Source organism: Camellia sinensis, chromosome 7 (assembly GCF_055761805.1).
Source record: "Camellia sinensis isolate YWXY chromosome 7, ASM5576180v1, whole genome shotgun sequence".
In the NCBI taxonomy this organism is placed as follows: Eukaryota; Viridiplantae; Streptophyta; class Magnoliopsida; order Ericales; family Theaceae; genus Camellia; species Camellia sinensis.
In genome coordinates, this window is record NC_138967.1 from 143,873,690 (window position 1) to 143,893,754 (window position 20,065).

General features: G+C 32.6%; 1 protein-coding gene across 1 annotated transcript; it reads right to left on the reverse strand.

The window, feature by feature from the left end:
• Positions 1-13,590: 13,590 nt before the first annotated feature.
• LOC145796150 (uncharacterized) lies at positions 13,591-15,804 on the reverse strand. The gene is made up of 3 exons (XM_082881176.1): positions 14,853-15,804; positions 14,481-14,648; positions 13,591-14,255 (listed from the first exon to the last, which is right to left on the reverse strand). Exons 1-3 carry the CDS (start codon positions 15,655-15,657, stop codon positions 13,591-13,593), a joined length of 1,638 nt encoding a protein of 545 aa, XP_082737302.1. The 5' UTR covers positions 15,658-15,804.
• Between the last annotated feature and the right edge of the window lie 4,261 nt (positions 15,805-20,065).

Consider the following 20,065-nt stretch of genomic DNA (forward strand, 5'->3'; position numbering starts at 1 on the left):
ATATACATAAAACATATTAAAGAGCAAGATTATAGATAATTAACTCCCACAAACCCTCAATTTACCATTCAAATATCTCATAAATGAGTTTGATGTACAAAAATAGCATATTAGCATACTCGAACTATTAAAACCAATAATCAATTTCCCAATTTTCTTTTAAACTCACACAAAACTTACAATCAACTTTGTTCTGCGTCAACTAAGATAACCAAAATAATTTTCACAAATATCTCATACTTATTGAATATTACCATTTCCATCCTATTATATTAAAAGTTATGGTATAATCTCAATAACACACTTTTAACCATAACAGATATAAACTTTTAACCAAACTAATTTAATCCACTAAATTAATAACTTTATTATATTCACGTTTTGCGAAAGAAACAATACCAAACATAACTTAACATGCCTTATCTTTCAAACACAACCATATTTCATGCCAAGCTACTCAAATAGCCAATCTTTCCCAACTCTCTATAGATAATAATTTTCACAACTTTTCTAATGTAACGCCCTCAAAATAATAACATTAAACCCATCAGATAAGACATGCATTTACATATAAACTAACCGCATTCCTTTCATTCATTAGAATTCCAAGACATAAGTATTACATGTTAACCTCATAACAAAATGCCCTACGGGCTTACAGCTTTCCAAGTTAACACTTGGTTACAACAAAGAGTTCTAACTCGTTTACACATTAAGCCCTTGGCTTGAAATTACATGTAATACATCAAAAGTAAAACGACAAAACTATGCCCGCCACTAGCCTCCCAGCTATGTCCTTGGAGGTGGCATGCTTCCTGTACCTGAAAATGATATTCCCATATAGGGTGAGCCACAGCCCAGTAGAAATACACTAAACCAACCATGGACAATGACTAAAACATTAGCAATTGATAGTTGGTCAACACTGATACCACCACATAAATTACATATTTATGTCAACGACTTACAAGTCCCAATTACTTTTCATTTTCCCTTTTTCAACAGATAAGCATGCTAGCTCTATCATCATTTCCACAGATATGTATAAAAACTATATCTCACATTCAGATAAGCATAAAAGCTATATCCACATTCTCTCAGATATGTATATCAACAATATCCACAGATAAGCATACAAGCTGTATCCACACTCTACAACAGATATGTATAACCACAATATCCACACTTCACAACAGATATGTATATCAACAATATCCACAGATAAGCATACAAGCTGTATCCACACTTCACAAAGATAAGCATATGAGCTCTATCTTCACTTCTCTAGACAAGCATATGAGCTCTGTCTACGGAGTTCATCCCCTATCTCCTCCCAATACCTATCCGGTTTAGAGGTACATCCCCTATCTTCCCCTAAACCGCGGAGTACATCCCCTATCTCCTCCTCTACACATAACGTATATAAACACATTGGTTCTATATACAATCACACAATACACACAATTAATGTATTCTATCAACCGTCAAGTTCCATGACACATTCCATTGATTAGTTTCCGTTTACCTAATCAACATGCATTGTCTACAACAATCTCGACTATCCTCCACCGATAGCCCCAAGCAGTTATTTCTAAAACAGAAAATAAATGCACAAATGGATATTCAATCAACATTTCATTTCCTCATTTCTCACCAATTAATTATCCCAATTAATTAAATAATGTAATTAGGCCATTTTCCATAATTACCATTTCAACCCTTAGGTCCCATTTTCATCAATGATTCAACAATCATTCCATTTTTCTATGCCAAACATGCATCTAGGTTTATTATGAATGAAACCCCAACTTTTGTAAAATTACACAAAAGCCCCAAACCATTACAAGATTACCAAACCAAGCCCAACATCTCAAAATACCAAAATTTAAAGACAAAACCCATAGAGAGGAGTAGGTTATCCCTACCTCAAATTCGGAGTCCCAAAGGAGAAGACGACAAAACCCAACGTGCTCCAAAACCCCGAGATTTTCAGATTAAAATGAAGCCCTCGACGATCAACAACTTTTTTGTAAAGGCCAAAGGTGAGTAAATCACTCCTACTAGATCAAAACCTAGAGAGAAGGTAGAGTCTAGAGTGAGAGGCTCAACAATGGTGATTTTGGAAAAGTAAGAGAGAGAAGAGAAAGTGAAAAAGTGATTTGAAAAGTCACAATTTCGGGATTTAAACCCAGTCTTCCGCTCGAGCGTAAAACACCCCGCTCGAGCGGCCACTCACAGACTTCCGCTCGAGCGGCCAACCTCCCGCTCGAGCGCAGAATGCACTCGCCCAGCACTTTTGCAGAACCAGGCCTCCGCTCGAGCTCCCAACCCTACGCTCGAGCTCACAACACTGCACAACAAGATACTGGATGGATGTAATCTACGCTCGAGCGCCAACACCTCCGCTCGAGCGTACAGGCCAAAAATCTGGGCAACTAGATTTGGTTTCTAAACTCAACTAACCTGTAACAAACCCGCTCAACACATCCTATAATTCAAATACAAAGTAAGAAAGGATGTAAACAAGATAATAAACAACTACCAACATCCACGGACACATGTCCGGATCACTATACAACAAGGGTAAACCTGGGATCGCTATATCTAAAATTAATTAATCACATGATATTTACATCAAAAATCATAAAATTGTCCAAGAGTAAACTTTCTGAGGTTAGGAGTTCAAAATTCCACATTTCATCTTTTTATTTTCAAAAAAATGAACAAAACCTAATCATCAATATATATCACCATTCATAAAATATCATGAATACAACACTTTTAGAGTTTTTAATCCCAAAACCACTCTATAATTCCTACTTAACAATTTACACAATATTCATCAACATTAATTTATTTTTCTCAAAATAAATTCCAAAATCAAAGATGAAAAATATTTCAACTTTATATTTCTCAAAATAAATTATCTAATCATAATATGGTGTAGGTACAACCCATACAACTATAAGTTTTATTTTTGAATTTTTAACAAAATTATCAACACAAGATGATTTTTCCAAATTAATCTCAAAATGACAATATTCTTAATATCAACATAATTTGTCTTCCAAAAATTAACCAAACAAAAATTTGAGAAATATATATATGCAATACCTCCTATAATGATATATGTTCTCAAAATATGCCTAACATAGCTTTGAAGTAATAATATAAAGAAAGTCCATATCTCATATAATGAAAAGGAGTAAAACCGAAAGGGAAATCTTGCCAGATCATGAATTCGAGACTACCATTGTGAAGATCACGACGAGCTCTCCGAGTTTCATTTACAAAGTTTTTGCAAAATCTTACTTTAAGGATTCCCATTTGAAGCTCAAAGATTGAACAAAAATGGAGAATAGAGAGAGAGAGAGAGAGAGAGAGAGAGAGAGAGAGAGCGCTAAGCTCTCTATTCAAGAAAAAAAAAAGAAAAGCAAAATGAAGAAGGAAAGAAAAGAAGGGAGAAAGGCGTGGGGGACAACCCCACTTGGGTTCATTTCCCCACAGTACCCAACCTAACATCACACAATTCAATACAAAATATATGGTAATAATACCTTCAAAATTTTATTATATAAATTATAAAATGATATAATTTTTCTCACCACAAAATATGATATTTTTGTATACTACAAAATATAATCTTTTGCTCACTACGAAATATACACTGATTTTTTATTCAAGACAAAAATATATAATTTTTCACCGTATGGTACACCCCATAAATTCAACTTTCAAATATTTATTATAATCCCATATATAAAAAATAAAATAAAAAACTCCCAATGTGATCACTACCAATCACACAATTAAAAAGGATCAAACATTTAAACATGAGTCATACACAAGTTCAAATTAAATTAAATTTAAGTTATGGGTCTTGAATTAAATTCACACCCATAAGCTAAACATCACCCAATTATATATCAAAATAGACCCAACAAATTAATCTCAAGTCATGGTCCAAATACACAAAACTCATTTTCAATTTATGCTATAAATTAAACTGAACACCAATCAGTCCGCGAATTTTCATAAAATAAATACTCATCAATAAATCCTGACATTTTTTATCCAACGTGCTTGACTTATATGGGAACAACATATAAAAATTTCAAAATTTTCTGAAAATGGGAACTATATTTAAAAAAAAAATCGAACTATTTTTAGACAGAATTTTATATAGTAGTCAAATCCGAATATTATTCAATTAAATTATGCACTGACTATTTAAAAAAAAAAAAATTGGGTCATTATAACCTACCCTCCTTAATGAAATTTTGTCCTCGAAATTTAAACTCAAGTAATGTAATGTATCCTGCAGTCACCCACAAACTCACTCAGGTACTTACCAATGTTGAGTGAGTACTTACCAATGTATCAACGAAAATTCTTTAACTACTACATGAGCCACAACAAGTCACACCGGTAATGAACCAAACCATTATATTTGCACAACAATTGATTATAAAAACCCTTGCTAGTATAAACCATTAAGTGATTCTTCTATCCACATTAATAACCCAAACAACAAAATAGGATCTAATCCCTTAAGCATAACAAAAATTTTGACAAAATGACTCCTCAGAACACCAAGACACCATACCTTATTGGTGATAACCTAATTTCAACGAACTATTTCCATCGCCTAATGCACAATGCATATAGCGATCCCGGTTTTGACCCCGACATTTGTGGTAGTCTGAACTTGGGTTTATGGTCTCTAAATGTTGTTCATTGCCTTTTCTCTTTTATTCCTCCTCAATTTTGGATATTTGGACGTATTGAGTGTGTTTGGAACAGGTTGGTTGTTTGGTTTTCAAACCTTGTGTTGCCCAGAATTTTGGTCCTTCGCTTGAGCGGCCCTTCTTGTGCTCGAGCGGGATTTGTAAGCTCTCAGTACTTTGCACCTCTGTAAAAGTACTGGAGGGGTGTTTTCCAAGCTTGAGTGGTGTTTCCTATGCTTGAGCTGGTGGGGGCTCGAGCGACCTTTCTTGCGCTCGAGCGATTTGTCTGTTGTCTACAAAAGTACTGGAGGTGTGTATTCTGCACTCGGGCGGATCAAATTTTTATATCTGACACTCGAGCATCAACTCTTGTGCTCGAGCGGACTGTGCGTATATCAGATTGCGAAAATGCCTTTTTACGTCACTCTTTCAGATCTTTTCTTCCCAAAACACTAAAGTGAGACTCTCTCTCTCTCTTTCTCTACATTTTCTCCTAGATTTGTTGATCTCTCCGCCCTAGTGTCTTTGGAAAAGGGTAGAGCATCTTGGGAGCTTCACTTTGATCCGATTGAAATTTGGTTTCGGCGTCGTTGGAGTTTCGTGCTTGCTTCATTAGTCTTCTAAACTTGAGGTAGGGACTCTCTACACCTTAATATGGGTTTTAACTTGGTTATAGGTTGTTTGGTGAAAATGGTGGGATTTAGGGATGTTTTGAGCAAACCTAGGGTTTGGGTTCAATGTGGGTGTTATACAAATAATTATGGGGTTTTGATGTAAGGTTATTTTGTGTCAAAATAGTTGGTTTTGGCCTTTGGGTTAATATTTGGAAAGTGAGGAGTTTTGCATTAAAATGTCTTGAATAATTATTTTGTACAAATAATGAAATTGGTATGGAGAATGTAAAATTGGGAGGTTGTGTACACGAATGGTGTTGTTGGATTTGCTTAATCACTCACCTATGGAAATTTGATGATTTATCTATTATAGAGATTGTATATCTGTTTAGAGATAACTACTTTGGGTTATCAGTGGAGGATTACCATGATTGTTGTAGACATTGCATGTGAATTAGGCGAATTGAAACTAACCCTTTAACCATTATCATTGAATATGATTATGAATGATATACATTGTATATGTATGATATTTGGGAGGAGAAAGGGGATGTACTTCATGTTTTGAGAAGAAGAAAAGGAATGGACTCCATTGAACTAAGTTGGCTTGTGTGCCCAGGGTGAAAGTCCCGAAAATTATTTGTATACATGGGTACCGATTCCCGCGAACAAAATTTCTGTAAAGGGGTAAATAGAAGTGAATGTATTTGTATGATGATCTCATCTGTTGGAGACTTGAGAGGTGTAACCTTTGTTGATGGGTTGAATGAAATGGATGTATCTAATGAACCAGAATGAACAAATTGAGAAGCAAGTTTGGTATAATTTGGCTTTGGAAAGAGTTATAAAGATTTTGTCATTGGACAATGAACATGTGTATCAAACTTATATCTTGTTAATTCTCATATACTGTGTTAGATTGTTTTTACTGGGCTTTGGCTCACCCCATTTTAGAAAACCATTTTCAGGTACTGGTGACATGCCTCCTCTAAGAACGTAGCTTGGAAGGACCTTGGAGCCAAAGGCTCTTTTTATATTATTTTCTATTTAATGTTTGTTCAAGCCTAGGGCTTTATATGTACAGAGCTTATGACTCTCTTTTGTTGTAACCAAGCAGTGACTTGGAAAGATGTAAGCTCGTAAGGCATCTATTTTGCTGATCTTTAACTGGTATCACTTGTTATAGATTCAGAATGCACATTTATGAATGTGTATTGCATGTATTACCTTTTGTAAATGAACTCTGATGAATGAAAGTATTTTATTTATGCTATTCTTTCGCTTATGAGTTGGATTTATTATATTGTTTTGGGGGCGTTACAATGCATCCTAAGGCCAAAGAAACTACTTCTACTCAGAGACCTTAACAAAACAAAACAATACCTCTTCAAAAGCACTAACCACCAACTCAAATAGTGACTATCAACCGTCACAAGACAAACAATACTTTACCAACACTAGGGTGATGCCACACCCCATTACCCAAACAAAATAAAAATCAATTTGGACAACGACCTAGGATTTCCATCAAGAAAGGCTACAAATCAACATGAAAAGTTCCACTCTGATGTGGAGTTTACAAAATGGTTTGAATAATATACCTTAAGTCTAAGCAAAACTCAACACAACTAGATAAACACCAAACTGTACATGGCCCTTAAGCTAAAAGCTAATTCAACTCAACTTCTAAGATATTTACTCCGAGTTACAACACAAACTCTACAGTAGTATTACGGTGACTCACAAGGTCCACCATGAATGCAACTATGATTCGACTAACACAACTCACGGATACTTAAAACAACAGTGCCATTCCCCTAGCCAACCAACAAGAGATCCTACTTCTCTTCTAGGACTTATCACGCATTAAGCACAAGGAAGCACCCTTAAAGGTTTAGCAAACAAGCCCACAATTCATTCTAACTCACCCAATTGCAAGGAAAAAAGAACCTAGTTCTCAAAGCTACCCAAATTACACAAAGATGAAACCAACTATCATTCCAAACTATCCATGGGCCAAAACAATTTAAAATCTAGATTACACCGCCAAACTATCGAGCTTGTACAGTCATTCCAAGACTCCATTTGGAAACCACTAGACTAACCAACCAGACACAAGATGTTCCCAAAAGAAAACATAATCATGGATCAAAATACTACTCAATTTCTTTAAGATAATTCTTTCACCAATGAGTGTCAGACACTCCCCCCCCCCCCCAAAAAAACACCCAGGGACAAAATACGTAAATAAATAAGGATAACAACAATTATGAATATTGTCTGTTTCAAATCTTGTCTTTAAACCTTACATAGTTTGCACTTTACAGATTTTACAACCAAATCTCAAAACAATAAACATTTTCAAGTAAATACGTCCCATACAACCATTTACAATCCTACCATGTCAAGGCCACGCCTCTTTCAAAATACACACAAGGGCATACAAACCAAGGTTCAAGACTAACTCTACACATAATCAACTGAATAGAACAATTTCACAATTATTCAAGGCATACATATAGCAGTTATAACATTTAGTATCAACACCTCCCACTGAGGTACATTCTCATGTTCCAACATGAAACTCAACATATGTACATCAAGTAGCATAAAATCACCTAACCACATAACAAATAACGGGTTACCACTACGAAGACGGTTAGTCATTCTAGAAATCTTTTTAGACCTCCTATTAGAAATCACGTTGCTCAAGTGCATTTCTAATAAGATTTCCAAGAAAATTTCTAGACCCAACACAACATCCTCGAGACTCAACCCCATGCCTACATAGACATATAATATTTTAGCACATAAGTATGTTATCACACAGAATGCAAACGTCACTCACAATCATGAGGTAAACCCAACTATGGTCAAAACCACTTCCCACGAGCCAAGATATTCAATCTCGGTAGCTCTGATACCAAGTTGTTATGCCTCGTATTTTATTACTCGGATAATATTGCCAATATTCATTAATTAAGTCCATTTACAAATGACAATTCATCCTTTGATGAAATGATGAATAATTAAATATACATATTCCCTCTCGTTATACAACGTCATTTCCATACAAATAAAAGGAATGCCCTAAGACTTACAATAAATAAGAGAGCGTTGTCCTTTACAAAGCATAGAACTCAGCCAAAGAAACAATTAAAAAACAGTACGGCTCATCACCACTTTACAACCATGCCAAGTTGTTTGATCCTCAAATCTGAAAACATTCCCTATACACATTTAAAGGTAAGGAGTGAGCAACCACTAGCTCACCAAACAATCTTATATTATAACATTAGAAGATATGCGGGTACAAAGATACTCATACATATACGTGAAATCATATCATGTCAAAACCATATGATTTTATTACATAATCTCTTAAATCCAATTTATTTAATTAAGCACAACTAGTTTACTTAAATAAATAAAGATGCTTCAATAGCAAGACATCCTTTTCAATTTATTCAATTACCCCATTGTCAATTGAATCAAATAATTAAATAATTCATAATGACATCTAACAAAGTATCAAATACATTTTATACAGTCTTATGAAATGAATGCATATGCCATGTTATGCTCAAAATATTTTTCTCATCTTTTGAAAATCTTGTGCACCATCCCAATTTGAAAACACATTAATCCAACAATTTCAATATAATTTCAAGGTGGTAAATACGACTCAGGTAATCCATAGGCTGGCGTCTGCAAGTACGCATATCAAGCACTATCAAATCCCCACTATCGGTCTCTCACCGGAAGGCATGTAGTATCTTCTTCGCTCATGTTTTCAGCCTTTCAATATGGACACTCAGGCCAACTTAACCAAAATATCAAACTGCACCCCCTATCCAGACTTATCAATGTATTTACCTAAAACAAATCAAAATGATATTGTTTCACAAAAACAATTCCTTTTCAAAACAATAGTTTTCAATTGCAATTTTATATCCATGATAACAATGAAATGGAATGGCAATGCAATATGTAACAATGCATTAGAATAGTTCCAATTTCAATTGCACTACACAATGCTCCATTGTGATCATATTCCGTATCTCTATCAATATAATGTCATAATACATTCCCAAGAGATAATACAATAATATCCACATTCTTATAGTCTCCACATGTTAATCAACATTTCCAATTTAGTCATCTCAAGACAAATCTATAACATACTATATATAAAACTTTCAAAGTTTCAACATTTTTCATCCTTCCAAGAAACCCCTCATTAAATGCAAGCATGATAATCCTCCACGGATAGCCAAAACAGTTATCTCTAATGTATGAATTAAGGATAACAACATCGACATATAATCCAACATGCAACCATAACTTGGAATTCTCCCATGATTCCCAAAATTTGGAAACAATCCATATTCTACATTTATTAAAGACAAATTTTCAAGACTTATAAAACTTTCCATTAAACTCAACATTTCAAAGGAGTAACCAATACTCGACATTTTCAAAAGTTTCATAAGGGTTTTCCAATCAAATCCTTAATTTTAAAGCTATACAAAATCTTTCCTCAATAATCTAACAACTTCCGAAACATTAACATTTAGGATTTTTTTCACAAATTGGAACTTTCTCATTTTCAAATACTTACATGCAATTTTATATACAAAAAATACATTAAAGAGTAAGATCATAAGTAATCAACTCCCAATTTAACCAAACCCTCAATTTACCATTCAAATATCTCATATATGAGTTTGATGTTTAAAAAAAGCATATTAGCATACTTGAACTATTAAAACCAATAATCAATTTCCCTTTTTTTATTTTATTTATTTATTTTTTGACTCACACAAAACTTACAATCAACTTTGTTCCACCTAAACTAAGATAACCAAAATAATTTTCACCAATATCTCATACTTATTGAATATTACCATTTTCATCCTATTATATTAAAAGTTATGGTATAATCTCAATAACACACTTTTAACCATAATGGATATAAACTTTTAACCAAACTAATTTAATCCACTAAATTAGTAACTTTATTATATTCATGTTTCACAAAAGAAACAATACCAAACATAACATGCCTCATCTTTCAAACATAACCATATTCCATGCCAAGCTACTCAAATAGCCAATCTTTCCCAACTCTCTACAAATAATAATTTTCACAACTTTTCTAAAATTAATTAATCACATGATATTTACATCAAAAATCATGAAATTGTCCAAGAGTAAACTTTTTGAGATTAGGAGTTCGAAAGTCCACATTTCATCTTTTCATTTTCAGAAAAATAAACAAAACCTAATCATCAATGTGTATATATATCACCATTCATAAAATATCGTGAATACAACACTTTTAGAGTTTTTAATCCCAAAACCACTATATAATTCCTACTTAACAATTTACACAATATTCATCAACATTAATTTATTTTTCTCAAAAATAAATTCCAAAATCAAAGATGAAAAATGTTTCAACTTTATATTTCTCAAAATAAATTATCTAATCATAATATGATGTAGATATAACCCATACAATTATATATTTTATTTTTAGATTTTTAACAAAATTATCAACACAAGATGATTTTCCCAATTCAATCTCAAAATGACAATATTCTTAACATTTCAACATAATTTGTCTTCCAAAAATTAACCAAACAAAAATTTGAGAAATATATATATGCAATACCTCCTATAATGATATATGTTCCCAAAATATCCCTAACATAGCTTTAAAGTAAGAATATGAAGAAAGTCCCTACATCATATAATGAACAGGAGTAAAACCAAAAGGGAAACCTTGCCCGATTATGAATCCGAGACTACCATTGCGAAGATCACGACGAGCTCTTTGACTTTCATTTAAATTTTTTTGCAAAATCTCACTCAAAAGACTCTCATTTGAAGCTCAAAGATTGAACAACAATGGAGAACAAAGAGAGAGAGAGAGAGAGAGAGAGAGAGAGAGAGGGAGACCTGAGCTCTCTGCTCAAGAAAAAAAAAAGAAAAAAAAAAAGCAAAGTGAAAGGATATAAGAAAAGGGAGAATGGCGTGGAGGACAACCCCACGTGGGTTTGTTTCCCTATGGCACCCAACCTAACATCACACAATTCAACACAAAATATATGGTAATAATATTTTCAAAATTTTATGATACAAATTATAAAATGATATAATTTTTCTCACCACATAATATGATATTTTTGTACACCACAAAATATAATCTTTTGCTTACTACGAAATATACACCAATTTTTTATTCATTACAAAAATATATAATTTTTCACCGTATGGTATACACCATAAATTCAACATTCTAATATTTATTATAATCCTATATATAAAAAAAAAATAACAACTCCCAAAGTGGTCACTACCAATCACACAATTAAAAAGGATCAAAAAAGTTAAACATGAGTCATAAACAAGTTCAAATCAAATTGAATGTAAGTTATGGGTTTTGAATTAAATTTCCACCCATAAGCTAAACATCACCCAATTATATATCAAAGTAGACCCAACAAACTAATCTCAAGTCATGGTCCAAATACACAAAACTCATTTTCAATTTCTGCTCTAAATCAAACTGAACACCAATCAGTCTGTGAATTTTCATAAGATAAATGCTCATCAATAAATTCTGAAAATGTTATCCAACGTGCTTGACTTATATGGGAACAACATATAAAATTTTCAAAATTTTTGTGAACGAGAACTATATTTAAAAAAAAAAATCAAACTATTTTTACACATAATTTTACATAGTACTCAAATCCGAATATTGCTCAATTAAATTATGCACTGACTATTTAAAAAGAAAAATTTTGGGTCATTACATTAACAATCTGATGTATTCATATAGGCCATGTAAGTGGAGAAATGATGGAAGACAAAGTGGAAGATTAATGGAGTATTAAGGAAGATAATGGAGCAAATGGACCGCTAATGGAGCTAATGGAAGACAAAAGTGGAGCATTAGGCTCAATGGATCATGCACTAGGTAATGGAAGATGAGTATACATGCACTCAATGCATGAATGGGTCAAGAAATGGGTTTGGGAAATGTCCACCCAAACCAACACAAAAACTGGGCCAATTTGCCTTTGGGCAGTCGACGGGCCGATCGACAGAGGTGGAAAGGCCCGGTTTTGTTCGCTCAGGCCAGCTTCGCTCCAATTTGGTCTAACTTCGCTATGGGTGTCCAATGGGGCTCAAATACTTGACCAAAATAGGCTTAAAGTTGTGAGAAAAGCTCAAAATATATCTATTACTGAGGATTCTATAAGAAACACATTCTGAATTTCATTATCGGTAATTAAAAGAAAGTGTTCAGGTAATCAAAAGAAAGCGCCCAAGTCTTAGGGTCGGTCAAAATATGGTGTTTACAGTATATTCAAATCTTGATTTCAACACCTTTGAAATTTGGACAAATTTGAAACTGTGCTCTGTTTCTTCAAATATTGTCTTGAACTGGCTCTGATACCACTGTTGGAAGTGGGATAGCTCTGATACCACTGCTGAGTAGTGGGAGAGGGGTATAAACCACTTGGTGGAAGGACCTTAGTTAACTTTTATGTTTGTTTTTATTTTTCTTTTTTTCTTCATTTTATGATAAATATAATATAATTAATAAATAATATATATATATATATATATATATATACGCATTTGAGAAAGATGTGCGTAGTGATTTACCCACTACTGCACCAAAAATATATATTACAATATAATTAGTAAATAAATTACATCATGTCACTTAGTTAACCATTTATAACAACCTCAATTATATATTTGTATCACATATTTATGATATTTACGTTACATAATCTGAAATATCACATATTTAAACAAAATAAAGCTTTGAAAATAGAATATTTGGCAAGAGAAAAAGAGAATGAAAGCAATGAGTATATTTTGTAGAAATTCACCCTTAAAAGAAAATTATTTTGATTAACAAACTCTCTTCCTAGCACCCTCAGGCAGGGCCGGCCCTGAGATTTGTGGGGCCTAAGGCGCACTGTGAAAATGGGGCCCCTCGAATATATATATATTTTTTTAATAAAACATTTATGCATAAAATGATAAGTATCCACAAATTTTTTATTTAAGTATACTTGAACGTATAATCATTAAAATTATAAACTAAAATTTACTTTCATATATTAAGATAGGAAGAAATCAGTACAAGGACTCTAAAACATTAAAAACTGGTTTTGTTGCTTTATAGTTTAGCAATATCCAGCTTACAATTAACCCAACGATCACTTAAATACTACTCTTCTTGCATTTTTAGCTGCAAAATCACTAATTAAGTTTGTATAATCTAATTTATCTACCAAATCCTTTGCAATAGACAATATAGCTAATCCATCAAATCTTTCTTGTGACATTGTTGATCGAAGGTAGGATTTAATCAATTTTAACTTTGAAAAACTTCTTTCTCCAGAGGCAACGGTAACTGGAATAGTCAATAATATTCTGTACGCAATCCAGGCATTTGGAAAACAACCATCCATCAATTTCAAATAATCCATCACCTCAATTGGCCTATTGATTTCTTTTGGCAAAATTTCTTTGAAGACTTTCAACTCAGAAAATAAATCTCTCCCATCAATATCCATAAGCCCATCATGTTTCAAAAAGTCTTCAAGATTAGCACAATAAGTCTTCAAGCACTCATCATTGGTAGAATTTAACTTCTTCAAATCAAACAAAAATCCAAAAGTTTCATCATATATTTGAAATTGTTCAAATCTACTCTTAAGTGAAGAAAGAGCTTGATCTATTATATATATGAAATAATTAACTCTAAAGGATTCTTCACCTGATTGTGCAACCGCTTCACTAACATTTTCATCAAAATGTTTCTTTCTACGAATGACACGCCTTTCACGAAATGTAGGCTCAATCTCCATTTCAATTGCAACTTCTTTAGCTTCAATCATGGCCTCCAAAAATCCCGTTTCTCTATACTTCTCAAGAAATGTAATGAGTCCTTTTAATTGATGTATAGCAACATCAATATGCATGTCTTCAGCTTGAAATGTCTTGCTAACAGAATTAACAGCAAACAACAGATTGTGCCAAATAATCATGCCAAGCAAAAACTCAAAGTTCTCAATTTCAGATGTAACTAAGGATTCAGCTTCACACTTTGTATTGGGATCATCGGCTTCTTTTTCCAACCGAAGTAAAGCATCTCTAATTTGTGGAGCTTGGTACCGTATAGCTTTAACACTTTCAATGCGACTTTCCCAACAAGTTTGTGATAATGGCTTAAGTGTGAGACCTTCCACATTGTCTTTGAAAATTTTCCACCTCTTTGTAGAAGATGAAAACAACATATATGCGTTGTACCACTCTAAAGAAATAGATAGCTTTGGAACAAGAGGTAGCCATATCACAAGGGCAAGATTAAGACTATGACACCCACATGGCGTGTAGAATGCTCTTGGATTTATTTCAAGTACTCTTTTTTGTACACCTTTGTGTCTCCCTTTCATATTAGAGCCATTATCATATCCTTGCCCTCTTATATCACCAATATCAAGCTGGAGTGTGTGCAATGCCTCTCTAAGTACATTAAAAAGTCCCAACCTCGATGTATCATCCACTTTCAAAAATTCTAAAAAGAATTCTTCTACCTTTACCGGACTAGTTGAAACATCTACACATCTTATCACAAGAGACATTTGTTCTTCATGACTAACATCTGGAGTACAATCAAGAATAATTGAAAAATATTTCGCTTCTTTGATTCTTGCCACAATCGTACTCTTGATCTCACTCGTTAACATCTGTATCAATTCATTTTGGATTTTGTGGCCAAGATAATGGTAATGAATTTCACTCCTTTGAATACGTTGAATGTGCTCTTGCATTACTGGATCAAATTTAGCAAGCATTTCAATTAAGCTTAAAAAGATTCCATTTCTTTCTTGATAAATCTTCTCATTGTCTCCACGAAAAGCTAAATTATTTTTAGCAAAAGTGATCACAATAGAAATTATCCTTAGTAACACTTGTCTCCAGTGTTCCCTCTCTTTGCTGATTTGTTCTTGAACACTTTTATCAATTGTTTCATTCTTCTTCAATCTACTTTCCAACTCAACCCATTTGCTCATGCAAATAAAGTGCTCATTACTAGTTTCATGACTTCTAAGCCTGTTGCCCATATTCTTCCAATCTTTCAATCCATCAGTAGCCAAATGAACATTGTTCCCATCTTGCTTAAACAACTTGCAACAAAAGCAAAACACTTTGTCTGAAGCATCTGAATATACTAGCCACTTCCTATCCTGCTTCTCTCCATTTTGTAACTGTCGCATGTAAAATGTAGAAGAAAAATGCCTATCTTTGTCATCTAGGGGAAAATTCACACCATTACCTCTTATGGGACCTCTTTCAACTAGTAAATCCCTTAAATTTTGATCAATCTTGTTTAGAGGTCCACATTCAACATTGACATTTTCACTTTCATTAGATTCTACATTCCCCAAATCTTCATTCTCATTCTCATTCATATGTTCACTAGGTTGTTCAATCACCAAATCATCATTCTCATTATTACTCACACAATGAGTAGGCTCTTCAATTACCAAATCTTCATCATCATTGTCATTTGAACCCAAAATATCTACTTGTTTCTTGGTACCAAAATATTTATCAAGTGCTCCCGATTGAGATTGAATTAATTGTTCTACTTTCATCCTCTTCTTTCTCTTTTCATTTCCAGAACTATACTTCCTAGGAAACATGGCTATAATCACAAACACTTCAATCCACAAATCACAAACACTTCAATCCACAAATCACAATCCACTGATCTGATAGCAAATAAATTATAAAAAAATAATTTAATGAAACAAAATTAGGGCAAACAAATTATTCAATTAAAATTGATAAATACCTAGGTAAAAAAATTAGGGCTAAATTATTTATTCCACTAAAATCTAATGGATAAAGAAGGTAATAAAAAAATTATGGCAAATTTATTATTCCACTAATTGGTAGAGAAAGAATATAAGAAAAAAAATTAGGGCAACTTTATTTAATAAAATCTGATAGTGAGAGAGAGGACTTACATGAGAGAGAGTGTGTGACAGAGAGTGAATCGCTGGGAGGAGGAGTGTGTGAAAGAGGGAGAGTGAGTCTATGCTTTCGTCTGCCTGTCTTCAAGAGGGAGAGTGATTCACTTCGTTTTGTTAAACAGAGAATGAAAACTGAAGCACTTCGTTTCATCACTGCTATGCTATTGTATATTATATTTGTATGTATGGTTTGGGTTGGGTTGGGCCCAAACGCATTTTGGGCCCCTTTAAATACATTTTCAGTTTTGGGGCCCTTTAAAGCCTCCAAAGTTGTTTTCAGTCCTACACCACATAAACTTTAGGTTGGGCCCACCAAACACATTTTCAGTTTTTTTTTTTATTTATTTATATATTTTCATTTTAATAAATAAATATGGACCAAACACATTTATAAATAAATATGGGCTAAATTATAAATGGGCCTAATAAAACATTTGGGGCCCTTTAAATTGATCTTAAAACAAAAAAAAACAAAAAACAAAAAAAAGATTGGACCTATAACAATTTTTTAAATTTGGGGGTCCTATTTTTGGGCCAAAATTTGGAGCCTAAGGCACAAGCCTTACCTGCCTTAAGGCAGGGCCGACCCTGCCCTCAGGGCTATGAAGTATGTTTTGAAATCTCAGTAAAAAGTTTCAACTTAGTTTTAATGTAGTTTTAGATGGTATATAAGTGGATAGAAAGGTTTATTGAAACTTTGATTTTTGACAATCAATTCTTTTTCCTCAAGTTTTTTTTTTTTTTTGAAACAAAATCCCCCCCTCTTTTTTCTCGTTCTTTTCTTTCTCTCTTAGTCCCCCCCCATCTCTTCCCTGCCAAAGTCTTTCACTTCCATTTATAGAATCTAAAAAGCAAAAGAAAATAATAAAATATTTATTTATATATATAATATTAAAAAAAAAGAAATGCATTATGGTGCATTATGAGATAAATGGCTGGCATCTTCTATCGTCTTCTTTCATTTCTCTTTCGTTTCCTTTCTTTTATTCTTTTTAATTTGAGTGGGTGAGTGGATTTCTCCACCGAAAGATTTTTTTATTGTTTTATAAAATAGTATAAAATATCTAAAATACATTAGTTTTAACAATTTATATAAAACACACAAAATATGTACATGCACATTAAATTATGTAAAATTATATAATACTATAAATTAATGAACTAATAAAATATATTTTAGTGGCCCGTATAATATCGTTTTAGCTCCAATTTGCTTGATTTTTATGTTGTTATAATCCTCTCGACGAGTATTTCAATCTGGTATACTCAAAATTGAATTTCAACAACTTCGAAAATTTTCAGTTTCTGGATGTCACGGTTATCAGCGAACTTCGGTTACTTCTTAGCTCCTCTGGTAGGTGGGTCTGGACTCCTCTAGTTGACACAAACCCTCTGCTATATTCAAATCTTGATTTTGACACCTTCAAAATCTGGACAAATTTAAAACTGTGCTCAGTTTCTTCAGAAATTGCCTTGAACTAGCTCTGATACTACTGTTGGAAGTTGGATAGCTCTGATACCACTGTTGAGTAGTGATAGAAGGGTGTAAACCACTTGGTGGAGGGACCTCAGACAACTTGTATGCTTCTTTTTATTTTATTTTCTTTTATCATTTTGTGATAAATATAATATAATTAATAAATAATATATATATATATATATATATATTCATACATTTGAGAGATATGTGCATAATGGTTTCACCCACCATCACACTAAAAATATATATTATAATATAATATAATTAGAAATGAAATTACATCAGCTGACTAAATCAATCAGTTTTAACAACTTAAATCACATATTTGTATCCGTATTTATGTTACATATTCTGAAAAAGAATTCTAAGGAATAGAGGTTCAGCCTTCCACTTCCACAATCTAAATCACATATTTATACACAATAAAGCTCTGAAAATATGATGTTTGGCAAGAAAAAAAAGGGAATGAAAGCAGTGATTATGAGTAGAAACCTCATTTTGACCGGCTTTAAGACTTGAACGCTTTCTTCTGTACACTCGATGATGAAAATTGGAAAATGTTATCTTTTGAATTTTTTAGCAAAAAAGTCGGATTTAAGTTTTAACCCCAACCTTCACTCACTTTGACCAAATTATTTTAGACCGCTAAAGTATATTTTATTAATTCATTAATTTGTGGTATTTTATAATTTTATATGATTTTATTTGTTTGTACATATTTTGGGTGTTTTTTTTAGTATAAATAATACATTTTACTATATATTTATTATAAAATAAATAATAATAATAATAAGTTACAGTACACCACTTTTGATTGTCAGCAAGTGCACCACAATTTCTATTAATTATTACCTATTATATAATTATATATAAAATTGTAGACACTCCATTTTGATCGATCTTAAGACTTGCGCGCTTTCTTTTGATCACCAGATGATGAAAATTGAAATATGCTATTTTATGAATTTCTCAGCAAAAAAGACAGATTTAAGCTTTAATTCCAATATTACACCCATTTTAGCCAAATTATTTTAGACCTATTCAAAAATCTTTTTCTACATTTTTCTTGTCTGAAAAATTTAGCAGTTTTAGAAAAATTGGCTCTTCAAAAAAAAGAAATAGATCTTGACTCTTCAAAAAAAAAAAAAAAAAAGGTCTTGGCTCTTCAAAAAGAAATGGGTCATGGCTCTTCAAAAAATGAATGGGTTTTGGCTCTTCAAAATTGGCTTTTCAAAAAAAGAAAGGGTGTTGGCTTTTCAAAATTTTCTCTTCAAAAGATGAAAAAGTTTTAGCTTTTCAAAATTTACTCTTCAAAAAAAGAAAGTTTGTTTTGTCAAATTTGAGAGAAAATAGAAAGTGAGATATAAGTCTCCTACCTTTTACTAATATTCCACAGATATACACTACCCAAAATTCTACAAAAGCTAATGTTCAAAACTTCTTGCTGAGATTCTAAAGTGTACTCCATATAAAAAAGAAAGTTTGATAAATCAAAAAATCCACCATTTTCTCCAAAGGTGAATTTTTTGCAATCTTCTAATTTATTTGATTGTATTTTTTTATTGTTTTAAATATGTGATATAAACTGTTATATATAAACTGTTGTAATTTATTGCTTTAAATAAACTGTTGTAATTTACCGCTTTGAATGGTCTATACCACATCGCCTAAATAAACTGTTGTAATTTACTACTTTAAATGGTCGGTCAAAACCACCTAGTTTGTTAAAAATGTGAGCCTGTCGGATGAATAGTGACAGGTGATAAATAGTAATCTCCAATGGTGAATAGTATCCTCCAGCGATGAATAGTAATCCTGATAATGATTTTGTCTAGGAAAAGGTTTTTGAACGGGTCCAAAATGATTTGGCCAAAATGGGTGCAAAGTTGAAATTAAAGCTTAAATTCAACATTTTTTGTTGAGAAATTCGTAAAATAGCATATTCTAATTTTCATCATCAGGTGTTCGAAAGAAAGTGCCCAAGTCTTAATGCCAGTTAAAATGGGTTGTCTACAAGTTTTTCTATGTGCTGCATTCATTGTAAAATAGAGTGAGAGAAATGTAATCTCTAGAGTGGGAGATATAAAATCATTTATAGTGTGGGAGATTAGATATCTGAGAGAGTTGAGAGTTTGTAAGAAGTAGAAAGATTGCTCTATTATTGTA